This window comes from Perissodus microlepis, chromosome 8 (genome assembly GCF_051167445.1).
Source record: "Perissodus microlepis isolate ML-2025 ecotype Zambia chromosome 8, ASM5116744v1, whole genome shotgun sequence".
Taxonomy (NCBI): domain Eukaryota; kingdom Metazoa; phylum Chordata; class Actinopteri; order Cichliformes; family Cichlidae; genus Perissodus; species Perissodus microlepis.
The window spans coordinates 10,708,311-10,730,253 of record NC_140468.1 but is presented as its reverse complement, the minus strand read 5'-3'; the positions used below and the strand labels follow the sequence as shown (position 1 = coordinate 10,730,253).

The following is a 21,943-nucleotide window of genomic DNA, read 5'->3' as shown; positions in this document are numbered from 1 at the left end:
TAACGTAAATCAATTACTTGTTGTTACTCAGCCAGAAAAAAAAAACAGACTCACTCATGCGCATGCCACAAAAAAGTGGTTTTACTTCATCACATTTACATTTTAAAATGCCAGAAAGCCATCTGATAGACCCAAAGCGCTCTGCTCAATTATGCTTTTCGCGATGTGCACTCTGCAGTGCGCCGCATCTGGTTGTTTAGCATTTCAGGTAGGGCTCCAGCATGCTTCCAGCATTAAGGCTTAAGGTAAAGTCACTGCGCCGTATCCACTTGTTATCTTAACACAGTGTGAAAGCATACACCCTCACACAGAAACCTCTCAAAACTCTGCCTCCAAGATGAAACATGGAAATAAATGATTACTGAGGAGCACTCTGTTTGCTTTTTAAGAACCAAGGGGTGCTTGCAAGGAAGGCGATACACAGAGCAGGGCTCTCTGTTGGTGTGCTAGAACAGATGATTAATGAACGTCCTTCCATCTTACCTATGCAACAATGGGGAAACGATTTTGGGAGAAACAAAATGGAAAAGAATTTCACTTCCCAAAGCACATTTACAAAAGTTGAAACACAAAAGTTGTTCAGATATAAAACGCATAAATGTAGAATCAAATAAGAGTCAGTTGATGTGTGAATAATTTCATAACGGCTATTTTTATATGCACACACTCAGTTGCAAGGGTAAAATAAGGTAATCTTTGACTAAGGCCTCATGCATGCGATCAATTATCTTCTTTAAAGAACATCCATGGTACACAAGTGTCCTTCTAGTCTCAAATTATTATCATTGTGCACCATGAATGGTGTTATTAATGCACTCCCACTGTCCAAATACACCCACACATGCAATTGCACAGACATGAAAATAGGTTTATAAAAATAGTAGCAACCATCTGTTTTCTCTACACACCAATGAAAATTACAACGGATGAAACGACTGGACTACGGAGGAGCACAAACCTAAAGACAAATGAGGAAAAATGACAGTTGAGAGTAATGAGAAGATCTTCTGCTCTGTTGTCTGTTGTTCTAAAAATAAATATTGACACATTGCTTTACCCAGAATCATCACGTTGTTGTGCAACACCCCTCGCTCACTGCATATTCATTCTGGATCAAAACACACAAATTTGAATCTGCAACAGCGAGGCTTGGTCCATCATGACACAATGACAGAGACAAAGGCTCCATTCAGTTGAACTGTCCATTAACAGGGGGGGCTTCCACTGTAAAGAGGTCACATTCCTCCATCTGGCATCGAATGGTGGCAGAGCCCACTTCACGTTTCTTTCAGCATTGGATGTTAAATGAAGACGACGGTTAAAGACTGTCCCGGATTGGACTGTGAAGCATAATGGATGATTTTGTCTTACATCGCTGCTTCACATCACATGGTATCATGTGAAAGAGACTGTCAGAAGACGCCACGGCTACAGTGAGACGCTTGTTCTGCATCCAATTACATGGAGTAGTCTCAAAACAAAGGCAGCTTGCAATCAAGTGCAAACAAGACAACAAACTGCATAAACAGAAGTTAATCGAAACCATATCGGCGAGGCTGATGTTTGATTAAAACCACAACAGACTGTCCAGACATGATTTCATACTTTCGACCTTCAACAACCTTTATTTGAAATTGCATACCACAAGGGTGGCTAGGACAACCACGTGACAGAGCATAGAAAGGTCATTTAAACAGCAGGCACTGCTGATTTGAAGATGTTTCTGGAATCCATAAGGACCCTGTCCGAGTGTGTTCACTGCTCGCTTTTCAAGCAGTTTAAGGTGTTTTAAGCAAGCACAGAAAGACATCCTTCCCAGATTTGGATAGAAGAGCAAAAGAATGAACAAATATGTAATTGGATTTATCTGTGATAAGGTCACATAGTGAGATATGCTGATTTTGCTTACTACATATTGCTTGATCAGGAAGTGCAATAAATTTGCATTAAGGTTAAATGTCTTTTTTTACTTTGTATGAGAATATATGTTTCTAATCCACATAAGAAGACAGGTTCTAGAAAAATAATAAACTAAACTGACAAAGGGCAAAGTTCACTGTCTCAGTCTTTTATGCCTTTCTCTACATCTTCATCCATGTGGTCAGTTGTTTAGTTGTTGCTCCTTTGAAGAAGTTGATCCAGCAGTTTCTGTAACAAGAAAACACACAAGTGGCTGACACATATCACAAAATAAAGGCTATATACAGACAACCAATCCGGTCCAGACAAAAGTCTCCTAGCATGCTCCTTAATCTTCAGAGGTCATGTGCAGAAACAGGACCGATTCCTGGTACATGGCACCCTCTCACCCAAACTGTTAAGCTTTCCAGCTCCTTTTTCAAGACCCGCTGGATCTTCTGGCATCATAGCCCTTCTTCCCTGCATTATCTGCCACAGCAGCAGTGTGGGAGGAGCAGCTGTGTGTGGGCACCCACTCTGTCTGCAGGCTCGGCTGAATGGTGGCACTGCGCTGTGGATTTCTCTGCCACTAAAGGGCCTTTTGTTTCACGAGGAACACGGGCTCATACACTCAGCACAATGAGACTGTTCACAGTCTCTCTTCATAATGAGAGGCAGGGTGTGGGGTGCAGGGTGAGAAAGAGAGACTACAGTTCCTCTAAATCAAACTCACTTCTATAGAAGGTCAGAATTATTGACTATAAAATGGCAAAAAAGGAATGCTCGCTAGCAATCGCTAAACATGACAAATATGCCTCTGAAGTGTGTTTTTTAAGATCGGGTTTTCTCACGGAACCTTTTGCAGGCATGCAAGAAAATAGAAAAGTTAGGCAGCATCGCCCTCTAGTGGAAAATAAGTGTAAAGGAAAGTTTAAGTAATCATGCAATGGCGTAAAAAGTCAGTCTATTGTAGGTCTCGCTGTAAACAATCAGAGCAGACATTTAATTATGTAAAGAATTTTTTACATTGCTACATGCTTGAAGCTTCTTTGTTGTTTTTCATCAGATTAACAAACAACTAGTGCTCTAATAACTGTATAAAAATGAAATCAATAAATTAGGTAAACCATTTAAAAGTCGATTTTTCTCCCTATAGCTAGATTTTTATTGTAACACTGAATATTTGGTGGATCATGCAATAACTAAAGTGTAATTTTCTACTTCAAAACAAACCAAAACATTGTCCAGACCTCCAAAAGCAAATGATAAACCTTATCAGTAACTGTGGGTCTTTTTACCTGTTATAATTTGATATTAGGGCCTCACAAGAGAATAGAATAAAGGCTGTCCATGTGATATGCCCCCTGATATTTGCATCAAAGAAATCCTTTAAACTCAGCCTCGTGCGACCCACTCAAATCCATTTTTTTCAGCTAATTATAATGGATTACGTGCCCACTTTACTGCATTATTTTCAACAGCGGCATCGTTCTGAAGAGAGACAAGGCTGCATTATTAACATAGAAACCCTTAAGTGTTTGCCATTACTGCAAAAATGTTTCAGTCTTTCCAAGGTTTAATTGAGCTGTAAGGGAAAGGTGTGTTATTACTTGCTCAATTGCCTGTGGGTCATACATGCTATTAATGTTCTCCTACCAGACAGGAGTTATTTGCTTTATTCTCCATGTTCAATGATTTGATGACGTAAGTTCTACCTAAATATGTGTTTGTAACAACGTCTGGTGCTGATATTTAATGAGATGACAACTAGAATTAGATGGTTTGAACTCATGTTAGGTGGAGTTGTCTCTTTAACTGATCATCTTTTATTTACCTATTGTTGTTATCCACAAACTTTAAAATGTACTGTTTTACAAAAAAGCAGAAAAAAGTAAAGCACGTTGTTATTTTTTGGATAAGATGTCAAATTACATTTATTGTCTTGCGTTCCTGAACAGAAATCAAGTCACTTTGATTTTTAAACATTTTTTTTGACAGCCATTAGGTCACAATTGATAAATCTATCAATCTATCAACAATCTATTTGTGATTGTTTTGTGAAAAATAGGTAGAGGATTTACCTTTTTGTAAAGCTCAGCTCGATATCTGTTGTTCAAACTGACCTCCCTCCTTTCTTCTTCTTTTTGTCTCTTGAGATCTGCAGGTGTCCTGTACAAAAATAAAAATGGTGTTTTAGATCTGGAATCTGCGGTTCTCAAAAAAAAACAAAAAAAACCTAAAACATTTATTAGGAACTATATTACTGTGCAAAAGTCTTGAGTCACCCCTTATTTTATCATTATTTGGTAGCAAAATCTGAAATTTTATTGAAGATTTACACAAACATGTGCCACATTGGCAGCACAATAGCATAGTGGTTAGCACTCTGTTTGAATCCAACCTCTGTCCAGAACTTTTCTGCGTGGAGTTTAAATGTGTCCCTGTGGGGGGTCACACTTATATGCGGGTATTCTGGCTTCCCACAGTCCAAATATACAGTTAGTGGGGTAAGATTAATTGTGATTCTAAATTGGTCAAAGGTGTGAATGGTTGTCTGTTGCTCTGTTTTGACCCTGCCACAGACTGCCAACCTGTCCAGGTAGGCTTTTACTGCATTGGCAGTGTGTTTAAGATCATTGTCATCCTGAAAATGAAGCTGTTTCTAATGAGACGCTTTACAGATAGTATTGTTTTTTTGGATCAAAATTTAGTGGGATGACATAATTTGACAAGATTCCCAACCTAAAAGCACTGCCTGCAAGCCAGAGCCTCCACAGGCTTTTAGTAACAAAGTGCTTCAAGACACAATTCAAAATTGGTTGGCTAAGTTGGCTCTTATGTGTCGACACTGGTTTATTCCTCGAAGGTATACCTTGAAGTGCCTCTTCGAAGCTTCAATGATTCATAGGTCACTGTTAAGTGGCTCAGCAGAAATATATATACATATATAAATGAAAAAGGGGTGGTGCAAAAACATCTGCTCAGTACTATATGTATACAACTATGTCAGCTTGTTAATTTTTTGTGAGTTTGCCAGGAAAATAAGACAAAGCCTAAGGAAAAAATGCACAAAAGTTTCGACAGAGAAGATAAGAACAGCATATTTGTAGGGAGATGTCACTGAGGAGAGCTCTGCCTAGACATGCAGGAGTGATACAAGCCTAAAAAGTAAAAGCATCTGATAGTGAGCCAAAGTAAAAACATAGATGGCGCTCACAGCTTGGATCTGGGCTGCATGTCTTTCCTAGAAAATGCTCTGTCTCTGTGTGTGAAAAGGTTACCTAGAAACACACACACACACACACACAAGGGCAAAGCATTGCAGTTAGTCTTTCTTTTACACAAGTTGGAATAGACAAAACACTTCCTTTTTGTTTGAACATAAAAAATGTCACATTGAATTTGAACATATAAGATTATCTTTTTTAAAAAAAGCATGAAACCTTCTCTTTTTGTTTCTCAAGGCACTTTGCACCATCACCTTTGCACCTGTCACATTCTGCAGGGCATTTGTAATTACATCACTGATCATTTTGATTTCTCAGCTGATATTTTGACATTGGTGCACCTTTCTGTTGTAGCCTGTAGAGGGCAGAGAGAGCCATAAAATCTCTGTTAAGTCTTTAAAACCATTTATTTAACACATTACTTCAGGTTGCTTTTATTATATTTAGTCACAGTTTCACCTGGTGTGCCACTTTCTGTTTCCAAAATCTTTAACTACATTCAAAATAAAAGAAAATATAATAAAGTGTATCAGGGTGATTTACTTTAGGATATCAGTCTGTTATGTAATCCATAAGATGCATTAAGCTACTTTAACATTTTATCTATGTTATTAAACGTACTTATCCAGGTTTTTCATTTCATAATTTCAATTAAATAATTCCTGAAGAAGCTACTGCAAAATTTTAATGTAATATTTGCTGGTTGTTGTTGATTGTAGTGGATTTGGAAATATTTGGAGATATTATCATTAACTTAAATTAGAAAAGAAATATTTTCACGAATTCAGAAAAACAACACTGACTGACAAACACCCCTTTGCCCCCCTTTTTTGTCTAAATCTGTATCCGTGTATGATTAGTTGTGTGGCAAAAAGCCACTGCAGCTGCACAGAAACACTGGACAGCACACTGGAGACAAGAGGTGAGGCTGGCTGCTAGCGCATTACCGTTCAGAGAGGTAGACCCAGTGCTGAGAGCTCTCCTCTGCCTGGGTGCCTTCTCCAACTGTGGGCCTACTGAATTTGACAGTTTCCTTCTCTCCTGTGCCTTTCGCTCCAGCTCTCGCACTCTACCTTGGGAACGACTAATGAAGTCTGGTCTAGACCTCTGCAACGCGTCCTGCCAAAACCACAAATACATTGCTCTTCTTGAGAAAACATTTAAGCACAACCCTTGTTTCAAACTCCCCGTGCACCTGAGCATACACGGTGAGGCATGTCGTGGAAAAAAAACCCTAAAGCCAGTATAAATATGTCATTCTTTTTTGTTGATATTGAATTGTATTACAGTGGTTTCTTTATATTGTTTTTGGAACCTTTATAAGAAAACACTGGCTAGTTTTGCCTTGTGAGTTCTGTAAATCTAAAACAAAAACTCTTAGGAGAGGGAAGTTACTCTGGCTGGTTACACTGTGGCTCTGGACTTTTTATTTAGAAAATGAAATCAATTTTTCCAAAATTGTTTTATTAGCACAGAAAATAAACTCACCTGAAGAGAAACAGCTTCAGATGACTGTTCAGCATCTAGACTCAGTGGAACAAATTCAGCATGAGGCCGGTTGAGGCGTCGGCTGTGATTAGGATGCTGCTTTGCACGTTCTCCCTCATCTGTCACTATCAAGACAGAGGAAATCAACTACTTTGTGTTTTCATGTACACATGGTTTAGCTTCACATGCCTGACTGCAATGCACAGTTCCTCAGCAGCCCCCTGGGTCTCCATGACATATTAATTACTGGAGTGAACCAGATTGGCATAGTATGTAAAAGTCAAGGAATTTTACCATATTAGTATTGATTAAATTAAGGATGTATAGGTGTGGGGGGAAAATGTTGAACCACCAATAGTTTTACTTCATTGTAATGAAGATAAATGCTTTATACAGTGAGACATTATGAGTATATATATATATAATTAGAGGAAGAGAGAAGTAATAATACCAGAATTTCCCTGGGGTGATGCAGTGGAATCCGTTTCAGAATCGCCACTTGGTTTTTTCTTCTTACTAAGTTGTCTTTGGAGTTTGATATTTGCTATGATCGCAGCCGCATTGAGGGCAGTCACTTCCTCTGGAGACTGTTGGGAGTGGGGATCTGAAATCCAAAAGGGCTTTGATGTAACTGAAGAGTGAGTAAAACATTGACAGTGGCTGTTTCGGAGCTATCATTCCTGCTTCGGTGCAGATTTCTGCACTGTATAATATCCTGCCTCATTTGGTGGTTGACTGTAACAAACGTTGAATTTAAATGATGTTGCCTAGGGCCTTGTAATTAATTGATGATGCTCTTAATGAATGTGATTAAAGAATAATTAATAATTTCACACAGAGAAAAGACATCATGAATCAAGAAACACAGTTGCTCAGCAGAAGACTCCCTGATCTTCTTACTTATTCACCTGGATATTCAGATTTTCCAAAAGATAGCTTCAGCTGAGTCTTTTAACAACTGCACACTGTGAAGACTTAACTTGAAATTTTGAGATTTTTGGAAAATACACTTATTTGCTTTTTTACCAAGAATATTTTTTGGATCTAATATAATGCTACAGGCAGAAAGGAATTAGAAGCAGTATGAGGACAAAGCTTTTGGCTCGTATAGATTACTTGTAACAACTTTAGCTTCATTATTCAAAACTTTAGTGGCAATATTTATTTAGTAGTAGTATCCATCTCTCTGTGTGCATACAGCACTGTGTAAAAGTACTGAGCCACCAATCATTTCTTTATCTTTTTCTTCTGAGAAGCCAGAGTTTTCTTGTAATCTTTTTAAAGTGGCCTTGCACAATAGTTCTTTCAGATGTTTTTCTTTTGACATTGACTGCTCTTCACTCACTTTCAGTCCAGTCCTTGTGGGGTTTTTTGCTTTTTTTTGTTTGTTAAGCCACTTAAAATTGATCTATTAATCATTCAAGGATTATAAAATACACATAACTCAATGGATAAACCAGTGTTGTGTCTACACATAACAGACAACTTAGGAAAGAATTAATTTTGAATAGGATCTTTAGGCAATTTGTCACTGGCAGGCAGCCTGTCAAAAATACAGTATTTCTCCTTTGTTTGCTGAAGCTATGAAAAATGACAACGATAACACAGTTTGACTGGCATAAAATATTATTTTTTGCAACAACAAGATATTCCTGAAGAGCTGCTACCCCAAAACTTTGTCTATTTCCGAATGTTGTGCAGTGTGTCCTTAAAAAGAATTTGAGGAAACCAAAACAAAAAGGAATGCTAGGCTAAAAAAACCCCAATTTCTAGTAGTATCTGCAAGTCATGCTCTTAGAAATAGGAAAAAGAATCACCAAAGACCTCACACAGGAACTGCTGTTCGCTGAAGAGTCATCATATATGCCGTCAGTGATAAATGGTAAAGTGGAAAACTGCACCCAGGACAGAAAAAAACGCATTATGCGGCTAACACAACTTTGGTTCTCTGCAAGCAACTGCGCAGATAGCTAACGCTAACCTAGCCAAGATCCCAAAGTGAAAGCTGAATGAATATAGACTCCAGCAGCCAGACCCTGAACTTCAACAAGTAACAAACGGATGAGCAGTCAGACTGCAGCCGCCTTTTACCTGCTCGTGTTTCTAAAGCAGAATCAATGTGTTGATCTCTTTTTTGTGCTGATTTTTGTCATTGTTTTGTGCGGCCAGCTTTGTATTCTACTGAGAGAAAGATATTAAAGTTGAGTGTCCTAATTGGGGATTTGTGTTGGTTTGTGGGGGTTATTGCCTCAAATTTATATCATGAAATATTGATTTTGAGACAGTTTGTTTAAATTTTACAGAGTAACATAAACCTGGTAGTAATTAAGTAACGTACTGCATTACTTTTAAGTATGTGTAATTGCTTTTTTGAGTAAGGACTCCTGACACTGATCACAACAAAGAGGGGAAAAACTTCAACAAACATGCACAAACATTGGACCCACAGCATGCAATTAATTTGCATGAATGTAATTTATATATTGCTGCTTAGCAATGGTGGTTACTTGGAGCCAGTGAGATCCCAATCAGAATCGATAAGAGAATTAATAAGGAATCACATTGATAAGTGATATCAATAATGGAATCAGAATCCCTAAATTCTTATGGATTCCCATCTCTAATCTTGACAGGTAACAGAACAAAATGCGGCCAATATCCAAAGAAGATCTTTGAATGCCCTTCAAGAAGCCTTGCAGAAAACTCTTCCAGAAGACCACTTAAAGAAATGACGAGAAAGCTTGTCTGAGAGAGTTCAGGCTGTGCTGAAGAATAAAAGTAGTCATACCACATATTGACTTTCAGGCTTGTTACAATTTTACAGACTCTGTTTTTGCCTTACATACTTTTTTCCATGTATGTTGTCAAAAAGTCACTGCACCTATTTCCTATTTTCTGAGCATATAAAGAAACGGTGATGGCGTAAGACTATTGCACAGAACTGTAAATATGACAGAAGGTGAGAAAATGCATGTTAGATCTATTTTAAAGTAAGCAGAAAACTTTTAAGACTTATTTTGGGCATCCAGATGGCCCGAGTCCCCACAATATTACTGTGTGAACAGATTTGTGTCCCCACAACCTGATTAGCGCAAAGAAACACATACAAATAGAACTGCTGCATTGCAGGGCTTTAACGCCAAACCAGATTCTAACACATTCTAATACCTTATTTTCACCATGTTTAGCAGCTTGTGATTTCCCTTCCTTCCCTGTGCTGCCAGTGAAAAGGGGGCAGGAATAGATTATGCATGCAAAGGCCTGCGTGGGAAAATGAAAAAAAGGTGAAAATGAGAATGCATATCTAGGTGCTGATGGGCACCTTTGCGTCTAGCTGATGTTGCTCGACACAGGCGAAGACATCTTCCGTGAGTGACAATTGGGCTCGTGTCAGCAGATCAAGAAGTAATATCATTGCAATCTAATAATGCCTATAAAACATCAAAAGTGAAAGACTGTATCAAACCTAGGCGGGTGTGTAATAACTTCAAGCTAGAACACACAAATGGCACAAAGGAAGTGCATATTTAGACATTGCCATCCTTTGAAAATGGAGATCAGAGACTGAGGGAGTATGTGTGCTGACAAGAAGGCTCCCAAAGTGGGACAGAGAAACCTACCCGGGGCCTTGATGAGAGTCAGACTGGAGGACTCTGCCTGCAAAGTGCTTCTTGGTAGAGGCAATCTTTCTTTTTCACTGGCCTTTGACTTGAGTGTCTCTGCCACAAGCTGACCTGGTCTTTTCACTGCTTTTCCAGGACTGATGAAACTATTGTCCGAGTTCAAAGGGTTGATATCAGTCTCTTTGGGAAGTCCAACGCTCCATTTCCTGGCAGATGGTTGTGTCAAATTCTCCTTGCTTGTCTCAGTGTGTCCAATCACATTGCCATACCAGCTCAGTGGTCTGTGCAGCCTCCCCGATCGCTGTCCAACAGGCTTTGGAGAAAACTCTGAGGATGTGGGTGCTGCTACACCAGGAGGGTTGTTTAGGAAAAGATTCAGTGTGGATCTGTGCCGCGAGCCATTTTTCTCTGGATCTGAAGTATATGTATTTGGTGCTGCAGAGTTTGGGATAAAACTCAGATGACGATAAGAAGGTTGTTCATTATTTTGTGAATGATTTTCCTGACTCCATGTGTTGTTGCCCATATATGTTCCCTCGCTATAGCTGTGTCTATACTCTGGGTGTTTGGCCCTCAGTCTGCCTGGACTGTAGCTTTCTCTGTGTTCTGTCACTTTGATGATGGTGGCCTTCCTTCTGTGGACCACTGTGTCCAGACCATTGCTTCCCGGTGGTGTCCGTGCTGTGTTTGTGTTTGATACAGGACTTGAAATCACCCTTTTCTCTGTTACTTTGACTATAGTGGCTTTCCGTTGCACTGTTAAATGCCTGGAGTTTGGGTCCATGGGCTGGTGGTCCAAGCTGTTGTGTGGAGAAGGAGACTCACGTGACTGGGAAGAGTGGTTGCTGGTATCAGAGCCAGGTAGACTAGCTGTTCTGCTCACTTTTCTGGAGGAGATGGTGATGGAGGAGAAGCCAGGTTTGTTTTGAGGGATGAAGATTCCCACAGCGGAGTTTGTCTGTATGTCTGAAGGTTGCGGACTATTGCTTGTCCCACATAGTGGGCCTGTTGCAGAAGTTGTGCGATTCAGCAAAGGATGCCTGAGGGCCTCTGTGCTGGCTGTTTTCATCAAAAGGGATTTCCTATTAGGGTCTGAGTTGGTCCCTGTGGGGAGCTCATTGGTCTTACTGCCTCCAGGGAAAGCTGACACCCTGTTGGTATTCCAGCCCCTCCTCAGAGCTTGCCAGCCGACAGGTCTGTCCCCTTCATTAGCAGGAAAGCTAGGCTTTTCTGGCACCTACAGCGTGTGGACAAATGAGATTTTATGTGATAACATTTTTTAATTATATATGAAAACCCAGTCCTACCCTACTGTTGTTGATGATGTCTTATGGTTAATGATTTGCCTACATTCAGTCTGTGCTGCTGCTTTTAAGTGGCATATGGAGAAAATGAAACATAACTTGGCATAAAATATTGACAACATGGCATCTTTCTAATATTACATTTCAACAACAGGTCAACTGTCTTGTCTTTCTTCAGGGCTTTGCTGTTTGTTCTTTAGTCAGATGACTCTCCCCATGCTTGACACACTAAATGCCCCAATGGCAATGGAAGCAGCAGCAGGCAAAGCCAGCACATAGCGTGACTTATCCCTCACAGAATAACAATGAGACTCTATCCTCAACAGGCGAAAAGCAAAGATTCTGGTCCTTAGGCTGGAGCATTCTGATGGTGTTTATGGAGCATGGAGAAACACTGATATGTCCCTCTTTTAAATGATAAGACATATCTCCCTCGTTTATCAAAGGTGCATAAACCATAAAGGAGTTTAGCCATTTCAGTTTTCTTTTAAGGAAGTCCACACCACTGCTTTGACCATGATTTTGTGCTGTGTTTGTAAAGACTACCCGTTAAACTGTGTTAACCTTGGTTTCCTTATGACATTACTGTGCCTCCTCTCTTCTGTAGTATGTGCTTTTGTCCTCTGTGTTCTTTCCCTTCCTGTATTTTCTGCAGGTTTAACTGAATCCACAGCTTCATGCTCCTGATTTGTTGTTATGGGCCTAAACAACCTGCTGACTGTTTCTACCTATATTGTTTGTTGTATCTTTGGATTTCATTTTCTCTCTTTGCTTCCCCCTCACTCTAACTAGTCACAGCAGATGACACCTTCCCAGAGTCTGGTTTAGCAATAACTTGTGGTTTCAGCAGCCAGAAATTTCTGCTGAAAGGAAGTTTTTATTTCTCCTCACTGTTGGCAAGTGGTTTCTCATAGGGGTTTGTTGTGTCACAGGATTATTATCTACAATGTTGGGGAGTTTCTACCTGATTTGAAGTGACTATAGCGATTGCACTCTACAGCTGAATTTTAAGGAAAAACAAAACAATTTGCCAGAAAGAAAAATCATCTAGCACAACTTTATAGATCCATAGAACAAAGAGATCACTTCATGACATTCATTCTTAACTTTGTCTTGATCAAGTCAGATACTATTTGTAGACTGCAACCATTTCTCTCTCTCTCTTTCTCTCTCCTTCCACTGTTCCATTTATTTGTCTGTTTTTAAGCTCTAGTTCAATAAATTATCTTTAGAAATCCTTTAAGGGATTAATTCTATAATCTAGTTTCTCCTGCCATTAGAAAAAGATGTTATTTATGTAAAAATGTTATTTCTCTTATATGTCAGGCCTAGTACAGTCTTGCAAGAGATCTTGCGAGAGATACTTCCTGGTTAAATAAAGGTAAAAAAAAACCCAACTATCTATCTATCTATCTATCTATCTATCTATCTATCTATCTATCTATCTATCTATCTATCTATCTATCTATCTATCTATCTATCTATCTATCTATCTATCTATACACATATACATTGCTGTTTGTATATAGCCAAGCCTGGTTAGAAATGGGAGATTCTGGTTTAAGCAAAAGAGCAAAAGTGAGCATGATAACAACAAAACTTCATTATATAAAAAGAAATACCTTGCATCTCCAGCCATAAATGGGCCCAGTAATAACAATCATCATCATATCCTTCCTTTGTAAAACTGTCTCCTAACCTATGTGGTACTTTATATTCCAAAACCTGTTATCAGTTACCTGTTTAATAACAGGAGCGCCTTGATCAGGTGTCTGCCACGTCTTCACACCCAGAGCAGTGGCAGTGGCGTGACTTCTCTCCACCTCTGCATCTGTGTATCAAGGCAAAACAAATGATCCACTGTCACAGTCTCTGCAACACATACTCTCACGTCCTAACTCGCCCGCACTCTCTCTCTCTCTTTCTCTGTCTTTGCCACACACAAACATGCAAGTCATGCATTCCTGTGACTGTAGAGCAATGTTGACACTGTCAATAATTGACAGTGGCACAGCAAAGTGAATTTAGCACCACCCCAGAGTCACTTGTCTCCTTACCCAGGAGACACAGCAACTTGACTGGTCTGCCTCTCAGCCCTGACTGCCACCCTGACTGGCTGCGTTTCCACCTGCTGCTGTTACCATGGTAACGTGCTCTCACTTTGGGATAACCCTTGTGCGTGTAATCTGTATTGGGTTTCTTCTTTTTTTTTCAGTTCGAGGGAGAAAATGAGAGCACAGGTGAAAATTGCAGAGCTTTGCAAACAAGATTAGACCTAAAGACAAATGTCTTCCCAGACTTCCTAAAGGACTTTGGCCCTTCTAACGCCTCCTTTCACCTGCTTTAATCATTACATAGCTTTTTTCTGTCTGTAGAAAGCCCCCGCCCCACCACCCTGAAAAGCTTCTCTCATTACCTCTACTAGCTGAGCTCAAATTGCCATTTCCCTGAATCAACAGCTGACCTTAATATCCCAGAGGAAAATAAAGAAGCAAGGCCATATGGCAAATACCCATCTGGAGTTCCCGCCCTCCCAATTTATTCATCATCCTCATGAGTTTTATCTAAAAAGTAAGTGTGAGCAGGGTGAAAATTAACCACCCTGTCCAAACATGAAGGCCCTTGAAGCACACAATCCAATTTTTATTATCATTTGCTCATTAACACCAGACCATTTCAAGTTTGTTAAATGTGACTTTTATGGAGGCAGAGGGCACTAAATGTCTGCAATGAGACCTCAGCTCTGATTAAAACTACTTCTGCTTGTTCTGTTGTCAGCAACAACCAGAAAGAGAGAGAGAGAAAATAACGAGAAATACATTTTCTAGTTCCAGCGCAACTGAGTTGATTCTTATTGGAATAACTGCGATTTAAAATTCATTTGGTTTCAGGTGTGAAATTGTGTACTTAAATCCACTGGCGGCTGAGCAAAAGTGACTAGCAATAAAACAAATTTGGATGCAGACCTTCATAGAGATAGTTGTTTCCTGTTTCAACTCACTGGTGGTGATTGATGTTGAGTTCGGCCATTGTGTGCACCTGACTATTTATTATTTTGTTCAACTGAACTATATTTATGGACTATTTAATTGAGAGGTAATTATTATTGTTTTCAGAAAACCTTGGGAAAAGCTGTGTGTTAAATGCAGTTTTTCTAGAAAAAGTATGTGTTGCACAGAAATTATAACTAAACGGTAAATAACAGCTGGATTGTGAAAAGGCGATCTAACCTATATCAAAGACTATTTGAAAATGGTTAATAATAATAAATACAAAATGTCATGCCACCTTAATCAGCACAGTTTAATTAGGCCTTTATAAGATATTAATGAGGTTTACTTATCTTTGAAAATATGCTGTCTATCAAAGTCATGAATGGATTACTTTGATTTCTGAGCCTGAGCCCTGTCAGGATAATCTATGTATAAACAAGAACAAGGCTGAAAGATCAAACCTCAGATCAAATCCAGATGGAGCTAGATGTCATGCTCAAAGATTAACACGGCCACTTTTCCAGTCAGTCAGCATCTCTCAGTCTTATCTTTCTGCCCTTTCGTTTCCATGCCAGCCCCTACCTCTTTTTCATCAGCTTTTCAGGCCTAATAGCGCCCATTTCCTTTGCCTGCAATACTGCCAGAACACCGTGGCACAACAGTCACGATCAGTTGTTCTTGAAATTGACTTTGTTTTAGAAGATGTCGTTTAAAGTGATCATCCAGCCAGTCGGTGTGGAACATTTGGAAAAGGACAGGGGCAACACTGCTGCAAGGAGCTGATTACAGGCAAGTAAACTGTGTGGCAAGTCAGCCCTGAAATAAGCTCTTGTTCTCCTCCTAGCTAACCCAGCCCCTATAGTTACCCTATGACCATATTTATTATGCCATTAATTACGTTTCTTGGTGACAGACAAATAGCCTACTCTTTACATTTTTTTAATCTTTTATTTTATGTATGGTTTTCAGTTATAACACTTGCATAATGTATAGATTTGCATAACTGAATTTTGTTTTACTACACTCAGCTGAAAGCCCAGCTGTTATACAAGTGGCAAATAGCATACGTACTCTGTGCCTTAGGTGTTGCTTGATTCTTCTGAAATGTTGGAGTGATGGGTTGTTTCAGTTTCAGCTGGAAAAAGAAAGAGTGTGACAGAGAAATTACAAAAAAAAACTATTATTACATTAGTAATAACTGTCTAGGACAGTGGTTCTCAAACTTTTTACATCATTCCCCACATGGCACGAAGAAATATTTTCAGCCCCATCTAAACAAAACAATGACAGAAAAGCCGAGCTGCAACTTTATTTAGATAATAAACTCAATCCCAATGAATCCTTCAGTATTTTTTGTTTTAAACCAACAACTTTCATTTCAAACAACTATTTGTAACTTTTGTCACTAGACTGCTTCATTAGTTTGCACCACTTCTGCAAAAATGGAACAAGTTAAACAGAATGTGAACATTGCCAACATGGAAAAATGAAGTTCAGTTTTAGTCTTATAAAAAAAGTAATCCAGAAAAGTGTGAACTTGAGATGAAAAATATATAATTTAGTGAGAGTTTAATACTATTCACTCTTAGTGGCTGCAGCCAGCCTGTTTTTGACTGCAGAGCTGTGGCGGGGCGTGGTCTGTGGTGCGGCTGCGGGGGAGCGGACGCACCTGAGCGGCATCCCCAATCACGCCTCGCCGGCTTAAAACAGAATGAACTAGGTCCTGTTGTTGTTGTTGTTGTTGTTGTTGATGTGTTTAGGATGTACCTGAAAAGCTACAATAAAGAAGTGTACTGAAAAGTGCGAACATTGGTCGGGTCTCAAGTGACCCAGTCCTGGGTATCGGCACCACTGTAAATGACATGCATGCATGACAGACCTGACCACATGCTCGCACTTTTTAGTACACTTCTTTATTGCGGCTGGCGACTTACACACGCAGCTGCAGCTTTTCAGCGGATGCGCATATTAGTAACGTAACTGCCGAAAATTTCTCTGTTCCGCCATAAAAGGGATTCCGATGCTAAACATTAGTTCCACATGACCTTTCTGCCAGGTAACTTGCGCCCCCACCTTTAAGAACTCTGTGCCCCACCAGTGGGCCGCACCACACACTTTGAGAACCACTGGTCTAGGAGTACAGATTTTTTTTCAGTCAGTGTTTGATACATTTAAAAGAGTGGGAAAAGGCAAAGCCCCATTTTTGAAGTGTTTTGGCTCTTAGCATCTTAGCTTTTCCAAAAGAGATGTTATGTGAGGTGGATTTTAATCTGTCTGCACTTTGATAGGGTAGTTCAGTTCAGTTTGATTTATATCACAACAGCAGTCCCCTCAAGGTACTTTATATTGTAAGGCAAAGACCCTACAATAGTAGAAAGAAAATCCCTGGTTGGGGGGCAGTGGGAGGAAGATGAAAAGAAAGCCAGAGATTAATATTAACTAACAATTTAAGTGAGGTGTCACTAACAAGGAAGACCTGCTCTAAAGCACACCCACCTTTATTGTCCTTCTGGATGCTAATGGTGGCCAAAATGTACAAAATGTGCATCATGTTATATTTAGTAAGATTTCAAACTAATAAATGACACCATAAGCACAACGGGAATATGTTTACTGGGAAGATGATCAAAGGGGGAAGCGGTCTGTTTTCCCCATAAACTTCCCAGATTTATTCTCATTAGCAAAAGATTTGCTTCCAGTGGCCATTAGAAAGGATCCATGTTTAAAGCACTTCCAAAGTTGCTTATGTTTTCAGTCAAAGAGGCTATGTCTATTTTTGTATACTAAGACCTACATGGTAAATATGATGCTATCACAGCAGCCAACTTCAAGCTAACAGGTTTTCTCAGAAAGACTGAAAAGGGAAAAGGTATAGCTAGTCTATGTCTGTCCGACAATATCAGGTTAGCTGATTCCTCTTGTTTTCAGTCCAACTGGCACCAAAGTTAGTCAACCAACAGCCATGAGAGTATCTATTTTCCTAAATAAAGCACATCTCCCTTAAAGTTTTAAGTTTTAACCACAATCATTCAGAGGGGTTTTTTTTTTAGAGTGGAAACAACTGAAAATATAAACAGCCTCATTTTTATCAGTCAGGAGTCACTAGGAATCTGCTTAATGCATCAGTTCAGTCAGATCTCTACAGCACAGCAACTTATCAATTCAAAGCCATATTATCAGATCACTGATGCTCCTATTGAATTATTTCTGTACATTGACTTGCTTCTCTCTTTGGGCACAGAGCACATAGCTCCAAATGAGTCGTAAACCTTTTGAGAATGCACTGAGTTCCTGCAGAGTAAGCTGTTTTCAAAGGATGCCAGAGCGCTGCCTTCTTCCTGGGTAACAGAGACTTGACTACAAATGGCTCTCTGTGGCACTCTGTGTGTTTTACTCTACAGTGCCTGCCACAAAGCAGCGTCACTTTCATTGCAAAACACTTAGCTTCAGACTCCATGAGCATACACAATACTAACATGCAAAAATCCCACAATTCAAAATGTTGCCAAAGCCAAATCCAAGCTAAATCTTTGCCAGTGCTTGTTTTAAAATTGTGTTACTCTAACTGGTTTTCCAGAAAGGTGCAGAGTGCAACTGCTGAATTTCTCTACATTCTTCAGCCCTCACTAATTTAACTGCAGATAAAAGAATTTCATAAAATATTCTATTGCCAAACGTTTTTTTTTTTATTTGTACCAGGTGTTATGTGTCTTACATGGCCGGGAGCGTGGTCCAAAAATTGGTTTTGGTTGCAAGTGTCTGCAACCATCATCACTCTTCTTTGGATTGGCAGCCATCCAATTTTGACTGGAGAAAGATAACTAAGTTCGGCTTGTTCCTTTTCTGGAGCCTGCATGATATGGGCTCTCTCCCAACTTCCTCTGCGCTCCGGAGGTGAAAAAAACCCAGTCTGGAGGGACTCCTGGCTGCCCAGCGAGCTGTCACATAGGCTTGAACTCTCACATGAAGATGAGACCCTGCTGAAAGAGGGAAAACCCGTGTGTCTCCAAGCACGTCCAGTTGGCTCTTTGTTCAGAACAGGCATGGATGTTGTTCGGTCATTGAACCCTCGAGCCTGATTATGAGCTGGGGCTTTAAGTTTGCTCTGCATAGCCTGCAGGTGCTCTAGCCAGCTGTCCAGCTGGCCACCTTCAATGGCGCTCTGGGGCCGCGGTGCACGTGGTGGATGAGAAACAGTGGGCCCTTCTGACATCAAGCTCTCCCAGTAGGACTCATCTCCTGATCTCCTCCAACCTGGAGTCCTCCTTAGGTGGGCAGCTGGCCTACGGAGAGTCATCCCTCTGGAGCTTAGGTTACCACTCACAGCTCTCAAGTTTCAACTCCTCAACAAAAGCCGTTTACTGTGGAGGTATTAATGAGAAACTCCCGGCTCAAGCCGACTTCTTGACAAGAGTCATCCTAGAAATGCACTGCAAGGAATCAGCAGTTACAGTAATGATCAAGGTCATCTTTGTCGCAGTTCCTGTTTTGAGAACATATGAGAACAATGTTCAGAATTAGAGTTTCAGATATATTATTTTAAGTTATAAGACTCACAACAGTTATTATCAATTTCATTCCATGATGGTGGTGTTACTCACCAGTTAATGACGTACAGTCCTTTTTCACTTGAATCCAGTTCTTCTCACTCTTTAGTGTTTAGGAAGTAAACACTGCCTTTGTTGATATAAAGTAGGTGCTAGCGGGTACTGTCTCCAGCCAAGCAGCAAGTAGCAGTATAAGGGAATGTTTGGAGGACAAAAGAGTTACTGAGCACAAGGGCTCAACATCCAATACACAGAGGAAGATGGGAAGAGACAGAGGGAGAGGCGGGCCGAAAAACAAACACTTGTTGATGTGATGCCTGACGTAACAAGAGCTCCATTTAAACAAAGAACATAGTTAACATTCATCTTGTAGGGATTAAACCATCTGATTTTAGGTTACGGCAAGCCAAATACAGTATTCAATATTTTAAAAGGCAAACTTCCTGACATTCAAGAGTCCTTTCAAATGATAAAGCATCACTAATGAGCAGATTATCCATGTTAATCCACGACTCACTTACTGCTTTGGCAAATCCTCTTTGTTCAGTTCCCCCTGTTTCGTCTCTTCCCTGTGATCTCGTGGTTGGTGGCTGATGATGAGGCATTGCTATCCTCAAGCTTCTATCCAAGCCATGTGACTTTAGCAAGACTGTCTTAAAATGGCCCAGTGTTTCTTGGGTAAGTAACTGTGACCCACATGATGTCACGCAATGCATGAGAGAAGGATATTTACAAGGTGGGAAAACTTGCTGGGAGAAGGATTTTGCTTCAGATTTTATTCAGGGGCATCTTTAATCTTTAAACGCAGATCTGCAAAGATGCAACTTCTTCCAACAACAAAAAAAGAAAAAGAAAAGAAAACTGGCACCCGCTTTGATATTTAATGAATTTCACTGTTCTCGGTGGATTACCAGTCCCTACATGGCTTTCAAAACAACTCAGTATCACTGGGTGGAATTACATTTTCCAAATGTATATAAAAAAAGACAAAGATAAGACAGAGATGTCATGTCTATCATTTGCAATGGCCTGCTTTAAGGGAACGTTTTTAAGCTGAGAAGCCGCATGTAGAATGAAAATGCAATGATTTGAAGCAATTTGCATAATTTTCTCTGCTCAGCCTGGGAGATAACACGAAAACAAATGGAAAAACTCAACTGAGTAAAAGACAGAATTTGACCAGATAGACGAAAGGTAACTTCTTTCATAGGCGAAGAAGTCTGAAAGCAGCAGCCCCCTCTGCTGGCACGACTTTAATATGACAACCTGAAGAGGAGGGAGAAAGCAAAGGGGATGGAGAAAAGTGTTTGTGGGATGGTGAACGGGGGGTCATCATAAGTTCAGAGACTTGTGCATCTAAGAGTAGGATGCATCAGTTGTGCAGAAAAGATAAATAAAGCTGAGCAGATTCGAGCGTGTTTAGCAGACGCATCACTTCTGTATTATCTGTTTAGCACCCTCAGCTTTAACCTCCTAGGACCTGGCGTCCACATATGTGGACATCACGTTTTGGGTTATTTAGACCAAAATACTGAATTTTGCTCTACAAGGGCCTGATATCCACTTATGAGGACATTATACTGCTACTGTTCTATCACAATTTTAAATGAATATCCTCATATGTGGCTCTTATTTTTATTAAAAACAAAAATAAGGTAAAAAAATAAATAAATCTTTGTTTTTACATTCATCGGGCCCCAATGTGACCAAATATCAAAGAGAAATTAAAAATGCATGCAGTGGAAGAGTTCGGGTCTTAGGAGGTTAAGAGGCCACTTCTATTGCTTAATTCGGCGCATTGCTGCTCAGAAATATCACGGTCGCCTTTAGCATTAAGCGCAAACAAGGAAGGAAATGAACGAGTATTTTAAACCTGGGGTCGAGTCAATCAGATGAGTATAGTGTGTGTATTTGTGAACGTGTTTTACCTCAACACCATGCACTCTAAGGTCAAAATTAAAAAAAAAAAAGTCTCCCAATGCTACAGTCAACTATTAAACGTTAGGACTGAAGCATGTTTAATTTGTGCGTTTATTCTATTATTTTCAGTGACCCTCTAAAACACATGAAGTTCTTATTTAAACCTGACACAAATGGATGTTACTATCACTATTAGTGATATTATTATTACGTTTAGTCTTCTGTAGTTATCATCGCATTTATTAATTCAATCCCCTGTTGGTAAATTTGATTTTCTTATAACATTTGCATATAGTAGTCTTTAGATAGCTTTTTATAATGTTGCATTATACAATTAGCAAATTTTTGATATTAACATAAACGTTGTAGCCACGTAATGTGGATATTGAAACAAAATAACAAAAAATAAATTAACAACAACCTTGAATTATAACTCCTTTATGATATAATAATACCTCTACGCCCTTGCAGATTAACCTGCAATCATCTAATCATTCATGCAGCTCAGTAGTCATGTAGCAGCGTCCGTCACAGCACGACCAGCGCCGCGAGTTTCGCAGGACGCCTGCAGGGTGAAAAAGTTGTGTTCCCTTCCTCCCCCTTGCGGAGCGTCCTGTCACTGGTGGAAAATGGCTGCTCGGAGTAACTCCCCAAAGCTCAGAGAAAACTGAAAAAAAGAAGTCTACATTAATAACAAGAGGTCACGTCTGGACCTTTTTTAACAGGCAGAGCGACAACTCGAGGAAGCCTCGACACTGAGAATGTCTCGCTGGGTGCCCACTAAAAAGGAAAAGTATGGAGTTGGTACGTAAGAAAACTTGCATGCTCCATCGCTAGCTCGCCCTAGCTCTCTGCTCTCAGATTGAACAAGTTAGGGAAGATTTGTGATTAGAAAGCGAACGGCTGAGTTTTTCCCATCCGTGGGGCTGTACGCGGGATCTC

The 21,943-nt window shown here is 39.9% G+C and overlaps 2 protein-coding genes across 6 annotated transcripts in view; one reads left to right on the top strand and one right to left on the bottom strand.

Annotated features, from left to right (window-relative positions):
• Positions 1-41: 41 nt before the first annotated feature.
• c8h10orf90 (chromosome 8 C10orf90 homolog) lies at positions 42-21,531 on the bottom strand. Of its 4 annotated transcripts, XM_084937452.1 has the most exons (11): positions 19,136-21,424; positions 18,250-19,017; positions 15,606-15,669; positions 13,281-13,372; positions 10,235-11,474; positions 7,066-7,218; positions 6,615-6,739; positions 6,074-6,245; positions 5,117-5,180; positions 3,981-4,068; positions 44-2,148 (listed from the first exon to the last, which is right to left on the bottom strand). In XM_084937452.1, exons 2-11 carry the CDS (start codon positions 18,829-18,831, stop codon positions 2,110-2,112), a joined length of 2,619 nt encoding a protein of 872 aa, XP_084793578.1. In that variant the 5' UTR covers positions 18,832-19,017; positions 19,136-21,424; the 3' UTR covers positions 44-2,109. The 4 variants fall into 4 exon arrangements, 3 of the variants coding, with proteins under 3 accessions (XP_084793580.1, XP_084793578.1, XP_084793579.1); XM_084937453.1 differs by lacking the exon at positions 5,117-5,180; XR_014801082.1 differs by lacking the exon at positions 6,074-6,245 and having other exon boundaries at positions 2,130-2,148; positions 19,136-21,531.
• Positions 21,532-21,620: 89 nt separating this feature from the next.
• dock1 (dedicator of cytokinesis 1) overlaps positions 21,621-21,943 on the top strand; it is a 213,875-nt gene continuing 213,552 nt past the window's right edge. The window contains exon 1 of one of the 2 annotated variants that reach the window (XM_084937450.1): positions 21,621-21,805. In XM_084937450.1, coding sequence (XP_084793576.1) covers positions 21,763-21,805 — 43 coding nt within the window. In that variant the 5' untranslated portion in view covers positions 21,621-21,762. The remainder of the gene's footprint in view (positions 21,806-21,943) is intronic. The other variant, XM_084937451.1, reaches the window with a different exon arrangement.